At 40.2% G+C, this 17,010-nt stretch overlaps 1 protein-coding gene across 4 annotated transcripts in view; it reads left to right on the top strand.

The window, feature by feature from the left end:
* Window positions 1-11,438, top strand: part of LOC124857512 (transcription factor SOX-13-like) — a 50,548-nt gene extending 39,110 nt beyond the window's left edge. For all 4 annotated transcript variants that reach the window (XM_047348797.1, XM_047348796.1, XM_047348798.1 and 1 more), the window contains exons 10-14: window positions 944-1,056; window positions 4,240-4,345; window positions 6,681-6,851; window positions 7,027-7,243; window positions 7,604-11,438. In XM_047348797.1, coding sequence (XP_047204753.1) covers window positions 944-1,056; window positions 4,240-4,345; window positions 6,681-6,851; window positions 7,027-7,243; window positions 7,604-7,898 — 902 coding nt within the window. In that variant the 3' untranslated portion in view covers window positions 7,899-11,438. The remainder of the gene's footprint in view (window positions 1-943; window positions 1,057-4,239; window positions 4,346-6,680; window positions 6,852-7,026; window positions 7,244-7,603) is intronic.
* Window positions 11,439-17,010: the final 5,572 nt, after the last annotated feature.

The following is a 17,010-nucleotide window of genomic DNA, read 5'->3' as shown; positions in this document are numbered from 1 at the left end:
AGGTACTCCGGCTTCCTCCCACAGTCCAAAGACATGCCTGTTAGGTTAATTGGTCTCTTTAAATTGCCCTTAGGTGTATGAATGCATGTTTGTGTGTTGCCCTGCGATGGACTGGCGACCTGTCCATGGTATACCCCGCCTCTCGCCCATAGACTGCTGGAGATAGGCACCATGACCCACTATGGAATAAGTGGTAGAAAATGACTGACTGACTGATCAGTCTAAGTTGTTTAAATGTTGAGCTAAATGTCATCAGATGCAGTTCAGATTCCTTAAGTGTTGATAAGATGTGGCACAGAAGATGCTAACTTCAGCATTAGCGAATCACAGTATCCTTGCACCGTTGTAAAGAATATCTATCTTATCCATTACTTGGTTATGGTTTCTTTTTTAAGTAACTACCAAAATGCTACCACTTACACAATTTCTATGGTGGGAACTTCTTCGGTGTTTTTGATTGCCAACCTGAAACCTGACATGCTTCTCAGTATTCATTTAAAATTACATAAAAACTGTAAGGGAATTTTCTGCAAGTAACATGTTTATTGCTCACTCCCTCCAGAACCCTGCTTCAGGACTTGTCTACAATCCCTTTAAGGATCATCTGCTTTTCTCTCAGTTTTATATTTTAGGCACAAATAAACTGCACATTAAATATGGCAATAGAGGCAGCTTTAAAGCAGATTTTCTCTTTTTGTGTTAGTGTATTTTGAAATATCTAAAAATAAAAGAAGTTTGTTTCTTCTAATTGTTCAAAAAAAAAGTTACGATAATAAAATCCCATAATAAAATCTTATGTGAATTGTAATTTTGCTGTACAAATTGTTTCTGTAACAAGTGGCTCCAACTCCTTTTTCATCATGTTTTCTTTCCTTCAGCGCCGCCGTTACCTAATTCCTCATTTTTAAAATGTTCCGTCATTCTGCTCTCCATTTGTCGTCAGGTTTCCTGGGAGACGGTGACCTGGTCACCCAGGCCATCCATGATGCCCAGCAGCTCCTGAGGAGTCACAGCGGCGGAGGGAGGGAGAGGGAGAGAGACTGTTCAGGAAAAATGGTGAGTTGTTGTGTCTACAGGCTTGTGGCAGGACCTCTGTTCATTGCCTCTTTGGGATGTGGGTCTTGTTTTTATCTTGTTATGCTGAGTTTGTATTGGCACCCAAGTTATCTAACCCAGATGAAATAACTTTGCACTGTTGTCACTAATTCATTCTTAGAGCTTCCAGCCATGCCTGGGTCAGGTAGGTACATATAATGAAGACTGATATCACTAAATAACTTTTCTGAACATTAGGGTGTGATTACTTCCAGTTTCTGTCTTTCTCTCAGACACAAGCAGCAGAGAGTTCATCCCCTCTAATGCTGTAGATTACACGCCGTGATTCTGACTTCCTGTCAGTCTCATCTTGGTTATAGAATAATGTGCGACCATGAAGGCTTCATCAGTACTACATTATATAGTCAGAAAGTAGCGTTACCTTCATGGTTAAATGGATCAGTAGCAGCATGTGGTCATGTGAGAGCGAAGCGGTCACAGGAGGATGGACCTCTTCACTTGTCTACTGCATAGTGATATTTATAAAACATTCATTATATTGCAACTATAAATACATCACTGAAATATGTAATAAAGTAATATGTGCAACAAAAGCTAATTGAATTTGTCAAAGAAAAACAGCTGTAAAGTGTTTTCTAGCCATTATGATCAAAATTGCAAAGAGGAGATACAGTATAACATAATCCTTGAAAGTATTAAGAAAATCTCATGGGTGAGAACGAACATTTACAATAATGAGCTGTGAATGTTGATGTTAGCATGACCTTTCAGCTTTGGAGCTGCTGGCTGAAATGCATTGATTGTTGGTTTCCATCGATATAGTGTATGGAATGTGCTAGCTACTTTAAGTGTAGCATTTAATAAGTTTGTAGGACTCTAAAGTGTTGCTCACATCTGCAGTGTAAAATTAGCATCACAAAATAAGTTATCTACTGCTTAAAACCTGTAATCTGTGTTTCCGCTGACTTCAGTACAATATATCCAGTATGTGTTAACGCCACTAACTGACATTTCTATTAATGTGACCCACTGCATCTTGGCCAGGGGAGGGACTGGTGACCTGTCTGGGATCCAGGTCCAGGTCCGACTGCACCGGCATGTTTCACATCCTCCACCTTGTGGTTTTAGGCATGTACTGTATTACCGCCAGGTGCCAGGAAAAACAAGGCAGTCATTGTTAACTCATAACTGAATCGCATGCTGTGACAGCTATTCATACAAAAACACGTTTTTAACAGAACAGCCACCGTAATATGATTAAAAGCTAATTCACACAAATAAATCAAAAGGGTTGACCCACTACTATTGAGTGAGTGGAACACTTGAACATGGGCTGTATTTCTTTGGTTATGTTTAGCATCTGTGAAACTGAGAACACCTCCAGGCAAACTATGTTTTTATGACTAAATATTCTGAGATTCACAGACGAATGGTAACTTTTGGCTGAAACGATGTCAATATTATGCTTTAGACAGCAAGGAAGTCAGGTTAATATTAAAGCTGGTGCAAATATCATTAATAATCCCTCAGCATGGCACCAGAAATGGCTAACTAGCTCACCTCATGGCTTTTTGTTTGAGCCTAGGCCTATCTGTGGCTTGTTACATTCTTTACTAGGAGAACATGAAAACATGTTCCAGCATCATTCCAATACTGTTTCAGTCCCAGTTTAGCTAGGCTGTCTCAGGTTGTTTGCTCATGTAGAGATATTTTGTGACCATCACAACTTAGAGACACCCTGTGTAGTGCAGAAACTACAGAAACATCCCAGCAATGACCCGATAATAACATTACTAAATCTCATGCTACCGTTGCAGAAGCTGTCAGCACTGATGAAAATTCAGCTCTCCTTGCGGAATAATTTCAGAATAATAGAGCTTCTAATGATCTGACCCCGTGGGTTCACTCATAGACCATATATAGAGCATTGAATTTTCCTACCCAGGGTGTAAAGAACTTATTCATTCCCTACGCAGTAGTAAGATGTGTGTTTTACCCCCGTCGTCCTCGTTGGCTAACTATATAGAACAGCTCATCATAATTGACGAGGATTCTTCCTTGTGGCAGGACCAGGGGTTTAAAAAAAGTGCTCCATTTCTTCATGTTCAGAGTCATGTAAAACCTGTTTTTAAATCAGCCAGCAAGTAGAAAAAGCATAGCAGCCTTTTTAGGCATAATTTCCTTTATCTAGTAAAAGAAACCAACAGTGTTAACATACAGAAACAAATCGGGTAATAAATAGGACAGTGGACTCCAAATAGCCTCTAAGTGATTAAACTCCATAAGGGCATGAGAAAGCAGTCCAAGTCAGTCTCCATCTGACATCTAGGATGTAATTTAGAGGTCAGTCTGGTTTTGGATTACAGGGAGTCATGCCTCTTCACAGTGATAGACAAATATCCCAGCTGTGGTACAGCCACACACACAGGCACATTATTAGTTCAGCAAACAGTGTTTGAAAAAGATTCTATGATTGACTTTTTACTCTTATCTGCTTTTTAAGTTGAAATAAATTGTTTTAAAATTGAATTGTATTTTTTGTTAAGGAACCTGTTAGTATTTTAGGTATAATGGCCTCCTATCCTGGCCTTGCTCTGAGCAACAGCTGTTGCAGCCTCACAATACCACAAAGACCTCAGTGTGGCATTGACTGAGCCACCTGCCCTCCTTCTTTGTCCTCACTAATACTGTACTTAGCTCTCCTCCTCCTCCTCTTCCTCCTCTCCTCTAGTATCCTGCTCCATCTCTCCTGTGGTGCTGCGTGAGCACCAGAACTGTTGACCGACCTATTTTGGTATAACCCTCCACTCCACTGTGTTGACAGGTTATAGCAGCAGAATAGGTGGCAGCTAATTCGGCAGTTTTGCAAATTCAGAGTTTTTACATGTTCATCTCAGCCTTGTCTCCTTCATATTTCCTTCCTCTAACAATTAACACCAGTCTTCCTCTGGTTGATATTCAATTTCCTATCTTTGCAAATACAGCACTACAGTTTAAACAGCTTCTGATATGGCCAGCATGCCATGTCTCTTACCTTAAATAGCACTTTGTGCCACATTCCTGTCTTGAACTCATACTCACAACATTAGGTCATTGTTTTACCACAGTCCAAATTCAAATACTGATATATCAGTGAGTCTACTGCATGGATGACCTCATCAACTTCTCTGTTTTTGTCTGCAGGAACATAAAGGTTCTCTCCGTCCTGAAAAAGTAACTCACTACGAGCGTGGTGAAGAAAGACACGGCCTGCAGGCCACTGAGGACAACCTCAGCAGTGACTCGGAGGGTAGGTGTTCCCAGATGAGCCTGGTTGCTGCTGTTCTTTGCTCAGGAATAACATGCAGAAGAGCAATAGATTTATTATCTCCCAGACATGCTTTAGCATCACTCCACCAGAATGTCACATTGACATTTAAATATTTAAACAACAAACACTGTTTAAATTTAAGTAACGGAGTGCGTCAAAATAGAGTGTCAGCTTTCTAAGATGTCTGAAGATCAGATTTGAGGATGGAGAAAGAGGGAGGGTAGAGCAAATCACGGCAGCTTGTTAAATCTCAGGGTGGGTCATTTTGCCCCTTTGCCATTTCATGCTTTTGCAGCTTTGTGTGTTTCATAGTGTTTCATACTTTTCCGGTTAACAAAAGAAACCATCTGCCGCGGCACAATTCATACCGACCATGTGTGAATTCTTCCCCACTTGGTGAACGTCTAGAACGTTTAGAAATAATGTTCTACATCCTACTCAGAGCCTACTGTACGGAAATGTAGTTATTTGACTCCAAAAAAACATCTACCGGAAGAAGGTAGCTCCAAATTATTTTGACATCTCTTGTATTTCTACTGAGTGATTTGGCTGTAATGTGGATCAGAACAGCAACCAGTGGAAACAGTGCATTACATTTTTTTTAACTGACTTGTATGAAATTGATCAAAAATCCTTAACTACCAAGACAAAGAAACGGATACGTAAATGAGGTTGGGATATAATGGCAAAAGGTGGATATGAAGTTACAAAGTTGCAGTTTGACCTGCAGCTGAAATCAGAGGTACAGTGGTCTTAAAAGTGCCCACAAGCCCACAGAAATGTTAGGTTAGTGAGTCTTCTAAATATGAGACCATGATACTTTTCCACAGTTAATGTCACATAAATCCTGTTTAATTTAAAAGTCACAATAACCTGGTTGCATAAGTGTGCACACCTTTAAACTAATACTTTGTTAAAGCATCTTTTGATTTAATTTTCACCTTTAACTTTCATAGGAGTCTTACCAGCATGCCACGTCTTGACTTGGCAATATTTCCCCACTCTACTTTGAAAAAGTGCTGCAAATCTATCAGGCTGTAAGGACTAAGGAAAATCTGGGCTTTTAACAGGGATGTGAATACTTTTGCAAACTACCGTGTGTGGCGTATGTTTTGTTTTTTTAAAGATTCCTAAATTAAAGACTTGTGGAACCTTCCAGTTATTTAAAAAAAGAAAAATCGGTGTCAAACAAAGTTATGCACCACATTATGAGACAAAGCAGGGAACACAGTGACAATTAAAAGAAAACACAAAGCAGTGATTGAAAGTGAAAATCAAAGGCATTTCTAACTTACGTTTTAAGGAGCATAGACAGAAAAAGGTTACAAAATACTTTCGGTGCATCAGAAACTGAGCCAAATAAAATGTCACAGAAAGCTTGTGTAATTTTAGAAATCCTGACAATTTACTCCAAAACTTTGTATCAACCACACTGTTTTTCCTATGGTTTGCATTATGTAAAAGGTATACCAGAAGGACAGCAAAATCTGGGTTCACTTGGAAATATTTAGAATGATCCCGTGTTCTATGACCAGACAGATGCTGGGTTTGGAAAAAGTACGAAAGTAAGACCAACTGTCTTGTTGTTTAGCTGGAGACACTGGTTTCTCATTTAGAGTTTCCAAACTGAACATTTGATCAGTGTTGTTTGATGTTTCTTGGAAAACATGTTTGGAATTGAATGTGGACTGTCCTGGGTGTAGATTTTCAGGGACAGTAATTGTATGCAGAAAGTGACGTTTAACGGACAAGTAGCACAAACCAAAAGCCCCAAGAATATATACCTGAGGTACTCCACAAATAAATAAGGTAAAAACACAGAGAGATCGCCCGAAACCTACAGAGAACGATCTGTTAAATAAAAGAAAAACCAATGGAGAACAGTACACTGAATACCAACATGGTCTAGAGATGGTCTAAAGAAGAGTGACTAAAGCATCTTTCAGGGTTAAAATATTAAAATCACATAAGAGTAATGCCAGATCCTTTTACCTTTGTTCGGGTCTAAGATTGTGTTGCGGGAGTCCTGGTGCATACATTATTTATGTATGTTATTGTTGTTCAAAGAGTAAAAACCTATGACCTTTAATCTGAAAGACCAAAGAACTCAGAATTGAGGTCAGACAAATAGTTGTGTCAGATTGGTCAAGGTTTCATCATAAAGATTTGGGTTGTTAAGAATCAGTTAGATAAATAGATATACAATTGAAATAAGTGTTTTAGAATTCTGAGAAGTAGTTTATACCCAACTGTGAACCATTCCTGAGGAAACAAATTACACTCAAAGCCTCACCTGTAAACGTTTTTCCTGTAGGTGCCTTGCCCATCTCAGTACCAGGCAGCTACGCTGAGACCCGGCCCACTTCCTCCACTGGCCACATCAAGAGACCCATGAATGCCTTCATGGTGTGGGCCAAGGACGAGCGCAGGAGGATCCTCCAGGCTTTCCCTGACATGCACAACTCCTCCATCAGCAAGATTCTAGGTGAGTCCTCCCAGGGGGAGGGACAGGTTCCTGCACGAGTCTCTATTCTAAGATGCTGCCTGGCATTGTGAAGGAATCAAAGACCCATCAGAACATACACGTTTCAGGAAATCCTTAGGTTTTAACAGTACATTGTTACATTTTGTACTTAATGCAAATGTATTTTTATCACCAGGCTCCAGGTGGAAGGCCATGTCCAACCAGGAGAAGCAGCCTTACTATGAGGAGCAGGCGAGGCTGAGCAGGCAGCACCTGGAGCGTTACCCTGACTACAAATACAAGCCCCGGCCCAAACGGACCTGCATCGTGGAGGGCCGAAGGCTGAGGGTGGGCGAGTACAAGGCCATGATGAAGAGCCGTAGGCAGGAGCAGAGAGCGACTTACGGGCACAGGTACAAACCCCATGGAGGCCAACATGGTTCAGACCCAGTTGGACAGTGGGTCCTTGCAAATAAAAATATCAGTTTGCTGACTGTAATCTATGGTGGCCCACGACAAACTGTAAGACCTTCAGCTGTTATAGCCAGCTTTGGACTATTGAAAACCAGTCCCTTTGTAACCTGTCCCCTTAAAAGTTCTTCAGATGGAGCAAACTGTTAATAATAATATTGTACTCACTTTTAAAAGTAATCATTGAAACATATGTTATCTTGAACATTTTTAATACAATTTAACTGTTAAACTGCAGAGTTATGTATCATATCATGTCTGATGACATGGCGTGATGAAGAATGTCCCATCCTGTCTTCTAGTCAATCAGAGCCACAGCAGATCCATTACTCCCAAAGTGACAGCCAGTATCCAGCCGGCGGGTCCATCTCCGTCCCAGGCTTGCCGTTTCACCCCGCGCTGCTGGAGCACTACCTGCCACAAGTCCCGGCCACTGGCCACAGATCAGAGGGCCGGGACACGCCCACCCCTCAGCCCAGAGACAGAGACAGAGACAGAGAGAGGGAACAAGAGAGAGAGCGACCCCCGTACAGCGAAGGAGAAGAAAGCGATCTGGGAGAGAGGAGCGAAGGCGAACTGGTGCTCCTCACAGACTGATCAGTGGCCGGGGGCAGTGGCACGAAGAGGGAGGAAATGGAGGTAAAGATGAGAAGGACTTGTTGGAAGTGGGCTTCAGATGTTGCTCCTGGTTTAAAGGCAATCAGAATCCAAACTCTGGAGGACTGACATGCCACACATGCACCCTCGTACATTACTACAAACTCCAAATTAAACCCTGCCTCGCACACACATAAGGACAAGTTTTTATCAGTTCCCTACCCAGATGAGTCATCACCTGCCTTGGGTTAAAATACTGTTGTTCTAAAGTAGAAAGTTATCATTTCATCCCTTCTGCTTCTGACTTTCCTCCCAGGTTGCCTTTTATCAAACAATAGGCCTCCACAGAAATTAGAATCACTGCAGGAAACTCCAAAGGAACTGTTAAAGTTAGATTAGCTCGTTTTCACCAGTCAGGCAGCTGAGGAGCTACAGTATGTCACCAGTGCCACCTTGTGGTAAAAGTTATTTATTACAAACGGCTGGGAAAAGTGCAGGTGTAATTTTCACCTGAAGTACCACAGACTGTTGTCTGGGCTGTTCACATCTACTGAATGTAGTACAAAAAACTCCAAAACACTGACCAAAGAAAGGCATCATAAAATCAGGTTAATTCAGGGAGCTACCATCAGTTGTTTCAGAACCCCATGTTAGTACAATATTTAGTGTCTGTCTCCAGGTACACTTGTATTGGCTCCCCTGGTAAAGATGTGTAAAAAGCTTTACAATGAATTCATCTTTTATTGCAGCAGCTTGATCTCGCGCTTCAGAAAAAATCCAACATTTCATTTGGGTACATTTTTTATTGTTGAGAAACAAATTCCATGTGAGAAAATAATTGTTTTTAACAAAACTCCCTGTGACACAACTATGGGTGACCCTAATAACCTAATGGTCTCATAATAAATGTAACTGAAGCATTTTTTACAATCTGTACATTACTTTTTTTTTTATTTTCAGAAATTCTAGTTAAGAACCTCTAGTTACTAATCCATGACAAATATGATGTGGCATGTAGGTCCATTTCTTTTAGCCACTGGCCACTAGACTGAAAGAAGACCCATATTTATGTTGCCACCGTGTACAATGGGCGCAGAAGCTCTGTAGCAAAGAGGGGCATCTTGACGTCATAAAGTTTCCATGACAACCATTAGTCACTATCTACATTCCCAATATTTGTAAGAGAGTGATGCACAAATGTTTCTCTTCCAAATGCTCTGTGAACGTTGGTAGAGTGCCTGCCATCATATTTTTTGAAAATTGTCAGAGTAAATTTATCCGCATCTTTACAGCTGGGATAACCTATGTGTTGTTGTTGAACTGAGGCTTGACTGGCACACACTCTGTAGGCATGATCAGCATTTAGATTTGAGACTAAAGCCTCTGATCAGCGGTCTCGAAGGCTTGGCGGTGATGTAAAGTTGACAGAGAGACTTGGAAACTGTTAATCAGTTGCTCTGTAATGATTTGACCTTTTAACAGATGTTTTAGAGAACAGATTTTCAATTGGAGAGATCTCCTGTCATGGTACCCATTAAAATATCAGTCATAGCCCAGGTAATCAGCATATCCTTCTCCTCTTCCTCCCTCCATGTTCATGTCCTCTGTGTTGTAACTGTGTTTACTGTAGTTCCCTCTCCACAGCTCAGTGGCTTGACCCCAGCCTGTTGCATATATTTGTTTTTGCTTTTTAAGTGTTTTTTGATTGTTGTGTAGAATCTGTGCATTTAAATACATGTTTTTATTTTGAAAAGAAATGACGATAAAGTTTCATTTCAACAGGTTATTTATCATTTTTTATGTTCCTGTCCAGATCATCCAGCAGCAAGACAAATAATCCCACAAATTCAAACATGTCTGAAATCAATCATTCATTGCATCCTATGATCTGGACACTCCATGATTAACTGTAACTTGGTGCATTAATCAGAGATGTTATGTAATCGAGAAACTTGTGACAGCTTTGGAGCATTAAAAACGAATCAACTTGATCTCCTTGCAGAGCTAGATGTAGAAAAAACGAGTGATTTGGAACACAACCTTTTCATTGCATTTGAAAGGGAGCTGATTGGATGTAAAAACAAATTGAAAAACGATAGCACTTTCCAGTTTTTTGGGGACACTGGTCATGGTGAATACATTGACACCCTAGTTAGTCCTCCTTTACTGGGAATTTATCTTGTGTGATATTAAGCAGTAATCACTACTAGTGAATACTGCTGTTTTTTTCCAAATACGTTTGTGGCGGTTTTTGGTATCATGTTGTATAAATATTTTTAAAAGTTACCGCTTCAGAACCACGTACATTTTACACCATAATGTTTCCTATGGTTTAGGGCTTTTAATAAGAGAAAAGTGACTGGAGTGTTGGCCAGCTGGGTGAAGTGAGACATATTTCTCTTACTTACAAGAACAAACAAAAAACAGCTGTTTTGAAATATTAATATTTACAAAAGACACAGTCAGGATGTAGACGCTAATGCAGGGCAAACCTTTACTTTTCTTTTTTTATGGCAACATTATTCTAAAACATTTTTTGGCAAGCTACAACCAGCATATCTGTTCAGTAGCTGACTGCATGCTAGCTAACCAAGCAGAAAGATACTACACAAGCAAATTATTAACAGCAACAAACAAAAACCACAATTTATTATTTTTATTTCATTTTTCTTTTTGGGAGATAACTATTTTTTTACTATTTTGCACTAATCCCATCATAAACTACAGTTAAACCCAAAATGATTCACACTTGTGTAATTTCAGATTTAGGTTTAAAGTCATGCTTTCATTTTACCAACATGTTTCTTCTTACTGAAAGTAATATTAATGTTTTTATATTTACCAGATTCTCTCTATCAGAGTCAAATAGAGTCTACTAGAGAATCTGTGGAGGGATCTAAAGGTTAGAATGATGGCAAAAGGCCTTTTCTGACTTTACGTGCTAACTTTGTTAAAATAAACTTTAGCATATGTCAAGTTAGGAAACTGTAGGTCACTAAAATGATTCCTACCTTTAGGTGAATTGAAACGATTGACTCCAAATTGGTTATTTCTGGTTCTTGTAAAGAAATTGAATTTTTAAGTAAATGTCAAGCAAAGAAACCAGCTAGCTACCCCTTTAGCTCTTTCAGTTTCAATCGAAGTTTTCTGACTTTGAAGCTGGACATCCAAACATTCGTGTTTTAGGGACTTATTTGGTTATGGCTGCAATAAGAAAACCTGGTACTTTCCTAATGTTTAATTTTGTAAAAAAATGTTTTAAAATTTAATATAAAAAAAAATTGGAATAAAACTGTGGTGTCTTTGTTCTCATCAGGTCCATTGTCTAGGGGTAATTCGTTCAAATAAAAATGGCTGGCTCTTTTGTGTACAGATATCAGAAATTCTTTGTTTTTTTTATTACATACTGAACCACCTGTCATTACCCTGCTGATGTAAATATAGAAAAACTTTATTTTGTTTATAAGAGCTTGTGTAATTTAAAGGTGTACATTTCTATGTTTTCAGAGTTTTTGAAAGACAATAAACTGGTTGATTGAATCATGTTTGATGTTTTTAAAGGTAAAGTGTCTGTTTTTGCTGATTCTTCTTTATTTTTTTCTCAAATCAACATCTATCTCGTTAATGAACAGACAGTTATAGGAAGAATCTCATGAATTGCTAGAATATGTATAATTACTGTAGAACATTTTCTGAAACAAAAAATGTAACCCATCGTCTAAAGGTTCCAAGTGACAGCATTAGTTACAGAGTTGAACTTTACTTGAGTTTTCCAGTTCCTTATTAGACTGACAAATTATTTCTATAACATTTTTTAGTTTTCACCAAAATTCTCAAACATGGAATACTGAAGAAATTAATCTATAGCTCTGGGGTTTAAAATATTTACTATCACCTGCTGAATCTTTGTCCTTAAAATCAGAAGGAGAACATACATTTTCAGTGAGAAATCAAAACTGGTCAAAAATGTTGAGATGGTAAAAAAAAAAAAGAACCCGACATCGCTTCAAAGCAGAGGATTAGCACAATCATGTTCAGTTTATAGAACAGAGGTGAGCAGTGACTCAGATTTTCTTTTTACAAAAGTGTACAGACTGTTCAGAGAAGATGAGCAGCAACTAAAACAAAAACAACTGAACCTTCTGTATGGAGTTTCCATGTTCTTCCCATGCATGCATGGGTTCTCTCCTGGTATTCCAGCAGTCCAAAAACATATAAACTACAGGTCCTTCTCAAAATATTAGCATATTGTGATACAGTTCATTATTTTCCATAATGTCATGATGAAAATGTAACATTCATATATTTTAGATTCATTGCACACTAACTGAAATATTTCAGGTCTTTTATTGTCTTAATACGGATGATTTTGGCATACAGCTCATGAAAACCCAAAATTCCTATCTCACAAAATTAGCATATCATTAAAAGGGTCTCTAAACGAGCTATGAACCTAATCATCTGAATCAACAAGTTAACTCTAAACACCTGCAAAAGATTCCTGAGGCCTTTAAAACTCCCAGCCTGGTTCATCACTCAAAACCCCAATCATGGGTAAGACTGCCGACCTGACTGCTGTCCAGAAGGCCACTATTGACACCCTCAAGCAAGAGGGTAAGACACAGAAAGAAATTTCTGAACGAATAGGCTGTTCCCAGAGTGCTGTATCAAGGCACCTCAGTGGGAAGTTTGTGGGAAGGAAAAAGTGTGTCAGAAAACGCTGCACAATGAGAAGAGGTGACCGGACCCTGAGGATGATTGTGGAGAAGGGCCGATTCCAGACCTTGGGGGACCTGCGGAAGCAGTGGACTGAGTCTGGAGTAGAAACATCCAGAGCCACCGTGCACAGGCGTGTGCAGGAAATGGTCTACAGGTGCCGCATTCCCCAGGTCAAGCCACTTTTGAACCAGAAACAGCGGCAGAAGCGCCTGACCTGGGCTACAGAGAAGCAGCACTGGACTGTTGCTCAGTGGTCCAAAGTACTTTTTTCAGATGAAAGCAAATTCTGCATGTCATTTGGAAATCAAGGTGCCAGAATCTGGAGGAAGACTGGGGAGAAGGAAATGCCAAAATGCCAGAAGTCCAGTGTCAAGTACCCACAGTCAGTGATGGTCTGGGGTGCCGTGTCAGCTGCTGGTGTTGGTCCACTGTGTTTTATCAAGGGCAGGGTCAATGCAGCTAACTATCAGGAGATTTTGGAGCACTTCATGCTTCCATCTGCTGAAAAGCTTTATGGAGATGAAGATTTCAATTTTCAGCACGACCTGGCACCAGCTCACAGTGCCAAAACCACTGGTAAATGGTTTACTGACCATGGTATCACTGTGCTCAATTGGCCTGCCAACTCTCCTGACCTGAACCCCATAGAGAATCTGTGGGATATTGTGAAGAGAACGTTGAGAGACTCAAGACCCAACACTCTGGATGAGCTAAAGGCCGCTATCGAAGCATCCTGGGCCTCCATAAGACCTCAGCAGTGCCACAGGCTGATTGCCTCCATGCCACGCCGCATTGAAGCAGTCATTTCTGCAAAAGGATTCCCGACCAAGTATTGAATGCATAACTGTACATGATTATTTGAAGGTTGACGTTTTTTGTATTAAAAACACTTTTCTTTTATTGGTCGGATGAAATATGCTAATTTTGTGAGATAGGAATTTTGGGTTTTCATGAGCTGTATGTCAAAATCATCCGTATTAAGACAATAAAAGACCTGAAATATTTCAGTTAGTGTGCAATGAATCTAAAATACAGGTCCTTCTCAAAATATTAGCATATTGTGAAAAAGTTCCTTATTTTCCATAATGTCATGATGAAAATTTAACATTCATATATTTTAGATTCATTGCACACTAACTGAAATATTTCAGGTCTTTTATTGTCTTAATACGGATGATTTTGGCATACAGCTCATGAAAACCCAAAATTCCTATCTCACAAAATTAGCATATTTCATCCGACCAATAAAAGAAAAGTGTTTTTAATACAAAAAACGTCAACCTTCAAATAATCATGTACAGTTATACACTCAATACTTGGTCGGGAATCCTTTTGCAGAAATGACTGCTTCAATGCGGCGTGGCATGGAGGCAATCAGTCTGTGGCACTGCTGAGGTCTTATGGAGGCCCAGGATGCTTCGATAGCGGCCTTTAGCTCATCCAGAGTGTTGGGTCTTGAGTCTCTCAACATTCTCTTCACAATATCCCACAGATTCTCTATGGGGTTCAGGTCAGGAGAGTTGGCAGGCCAATTGAGCACAGTGATACCATGGTCAGTAAACCATTTACCAGTGGTTTTGGCACTGTGAGCAGGTGCCAGGTCGTGCTGAAAAATGAAATCTTCATCTCCATAAAGCTTTTCAGCAGATGGAAGCATGAAGTGCTCCAAAATCTCCTGATAGCTAGCTGCATTGACCCTGCCCTTGATAAAACACAGTGGACCAACACCAGCAGCTGACACGGCACCCCAGACCATCACTGACTGTGGGTACTTGACACTGGACTTCTGGCATTTTGGCATTTCCTTCTCCCCAGTCTTCCTCCAGATTCTGGCACCTTGATTTCCGAATGACATGCAGAATTTGCTTTCATCTGAAAAAAGTACTTTGGACCACTGAGCAACAGTCCAGTGCTGCTTCTCTGTAGCCCAGGTCAGGCGCTTCTGCCGCTGTTTCTGGTTCAAAAGTGGCTTGACCTGGGGAATGCGGCACCTGTAGCCCATTTCCTGCACACGCCTGTGCACGGTGGTTCTGGATGTTTCTACTCCAGACTCAGTCCACTGCTTCCGCAGGTCCCCCAAGGTCTGGAATCGGCCCTTCTCCACAATCTTCCTCAGGGTCCGGTCACCTCTTCTCGTTGTGCAGCGTTTTCTGCCACACTTTTTCCTTCCCACAGACTTCCCACTGAGGTGCCTTGATACAGCACTCTGGGAACAGCCTATTCGTTCAGAAATTTCTTTCTGTGTCTTACCCTCTTGCTTGAGAGTGTCAATAGTGGCCTTCTGAACAGCAGTCAGGTCGGCAGTCTTACCCATGATTGGGGTTTTGAGTGATGAACCAGGCTGGGAGTTTTAAAGGCCTCAGGAATCTTTTGCAGGTGTTTAGAGTTAACTCGTTGATTCAGATGATTAGGTTCATAGCTCGTTTAGAGACCCTTTTAATGATATGCTAATTTTGTGAGATAGGAATTTTGGGTTTTCATGAGCTGTACGCCAAAATCATCCGTATTAAGACAATAAAAGACCTTAAATATTTCAGTTAGTGTGCAATGAATCTAAAATATATGAACGTTAAAGTTTCATCATGACATTATGGAAAATAATGAACTTTATCACAATATGCTAATTTTTTGAGAAGGACCTGTATATGGCCAAAAGTATTCGCTCACCTGTCTTGACTCACATGTGAACTTAAGTGACATACCATTCTTAATCCATAGGGTTCAATATGACATTGGTCCACCCTTTGCAGCTATAACAGCTCCAACTCTTCAAGGAAGGTTTAGGATTGTTGAACATTCTTTCAGAAGCAGATTTGTGAGGTCATAGACTGATGCTGGACAAGTCCTGACTTTCAGTCTCCGCTCTAACTCATCCAAAAGGTGTTCTGTCAGGCTGAGGTTAGGTCTCTGTACAGGCCAGTCCAGTCCAGCCAGTCTGTTGATGTTGGTCCATTGGGTTTTCTAAAGACCACAGTCAACGCAGCCATCTACCACATCATTTTAGAGCAGTTAATGCTTCCTTTTGCTGATGAGCTTTATGGAGATGCTAGTTTCATTTACCAGCAGGACTAGGAACCTGCCAACATTACCAAAGTAGTATTGGCAGGTTCCCTTTAAATTGATGCCCTACTTTTATGTTGCTCCATTATATAAATTCCCAATAAATCCCATTTAAGTTTAAAGGTGTAATTATGACAAATGTGAAGAAGGTAAAGGGGTAGGAATATTTTTGCAAGGTACTTTACTGGGTCAGTTTAATCTTTTAAATGGATTTACCACTACCTTTTGGTTTAGCTAGAAGAGTCCATATAATTCTGCCTTCATCAATCTTTGTAGAAACCTTAGTCAGTTGCGTTATAAATAAGCAACCCTTGGCTCTGATCCGTTCAATGCTCATCTTTTGAAATGAGATCATCTCCAGTGGTGATTTTTCTACTTTTGCTTATACTGTGTCTGTCTGAGTGCGTAGCAGGATGTCCCACAGCAGATGTTCTCCCCTTCCTTCCTCTCATCAGGTCCCAGGGACTGGGTCAGCAGACTGGAAGCTGGCACATGAACACAGGTCATACAGCGGTAGTTTCACACACAACGAGCAATAAAAGACAGGAACAAGAAGCAAAAATCTTTTAAAATCCCTTTAGTCTTTAATTGAAATATTGACAGAACCGTTAAATAAGTTTTACTTCTACAGGCTGTGAAAGGATCACTGTACCGTAAACGTTTCACAGTATTTCTTACAGTATTTACATCCAGTGATGAAGACATTTACAGAGTCCCATCTGGAAGCCAGACACTGGCTCCTTCAACAGAACCTTGTGGTTCTGGTCAAAGCTTTACAAAAGTAAATAACAGCATACTAAGAAAAGGAAAAATCAAAAGTGTTTCTTACAATACATGAGTACATTCACACTGCGACCTTAAATAAACTGCAAGTTAAAGTATCTGAAGCAAACTATCTCAGAGTAAATAGAGAACACAATAAAGGGTTGGAAATGAAATGATAGATTGACTCAATAAATAAACTGCTTGAAAAGACCTAAGAGGCCTAAGAGAGAGAGATCTTCTGACAGAACTTTGGGAAACTGATCTTCTGGTCTGAGGAGAGGGAATGGTTGAAATAGTCGTAATGCAAGCTCTGACTGCTCTAATGACGACAGGAAATATGTTCATCCGAAAAATACTGATGACTTGACATCAGACGGCGACACAAGACGTTTCTAAAATCTCAGTGGTCCAAACAGCAGCAAAATAAGCACATTATTGTTTTTGGAGAACCTCGGTTCCGTGGGGAATTCGTCTTCAGCAGATCTCGACCCAAAGCTGAGCCACATTGGTTTTTAATAAGTCAGTCAGCAGATGAGGTCCACTCAGAGTCAGTCTAATTTAGGGCATT

This window comes from Girardinichthys multiradiatus, chromosome 20 (genome assembly GCF_021462225.1).
Source record: "Girardinichthys multiradiatus isolate DD_20200921_A chromosome 20, DD_fGirMul_XY1, whole genome shotgun sequence".
NCBI lineage: Eukaryota > Metazoa > Chordata > Actinopteri > Cyprinodontiformes > Goodeidae > Girardinichthys > Girardinichthys multiradiatus.
This window is presented reverse-complemented; position numbering and strand designations above follow the sequence as displayed.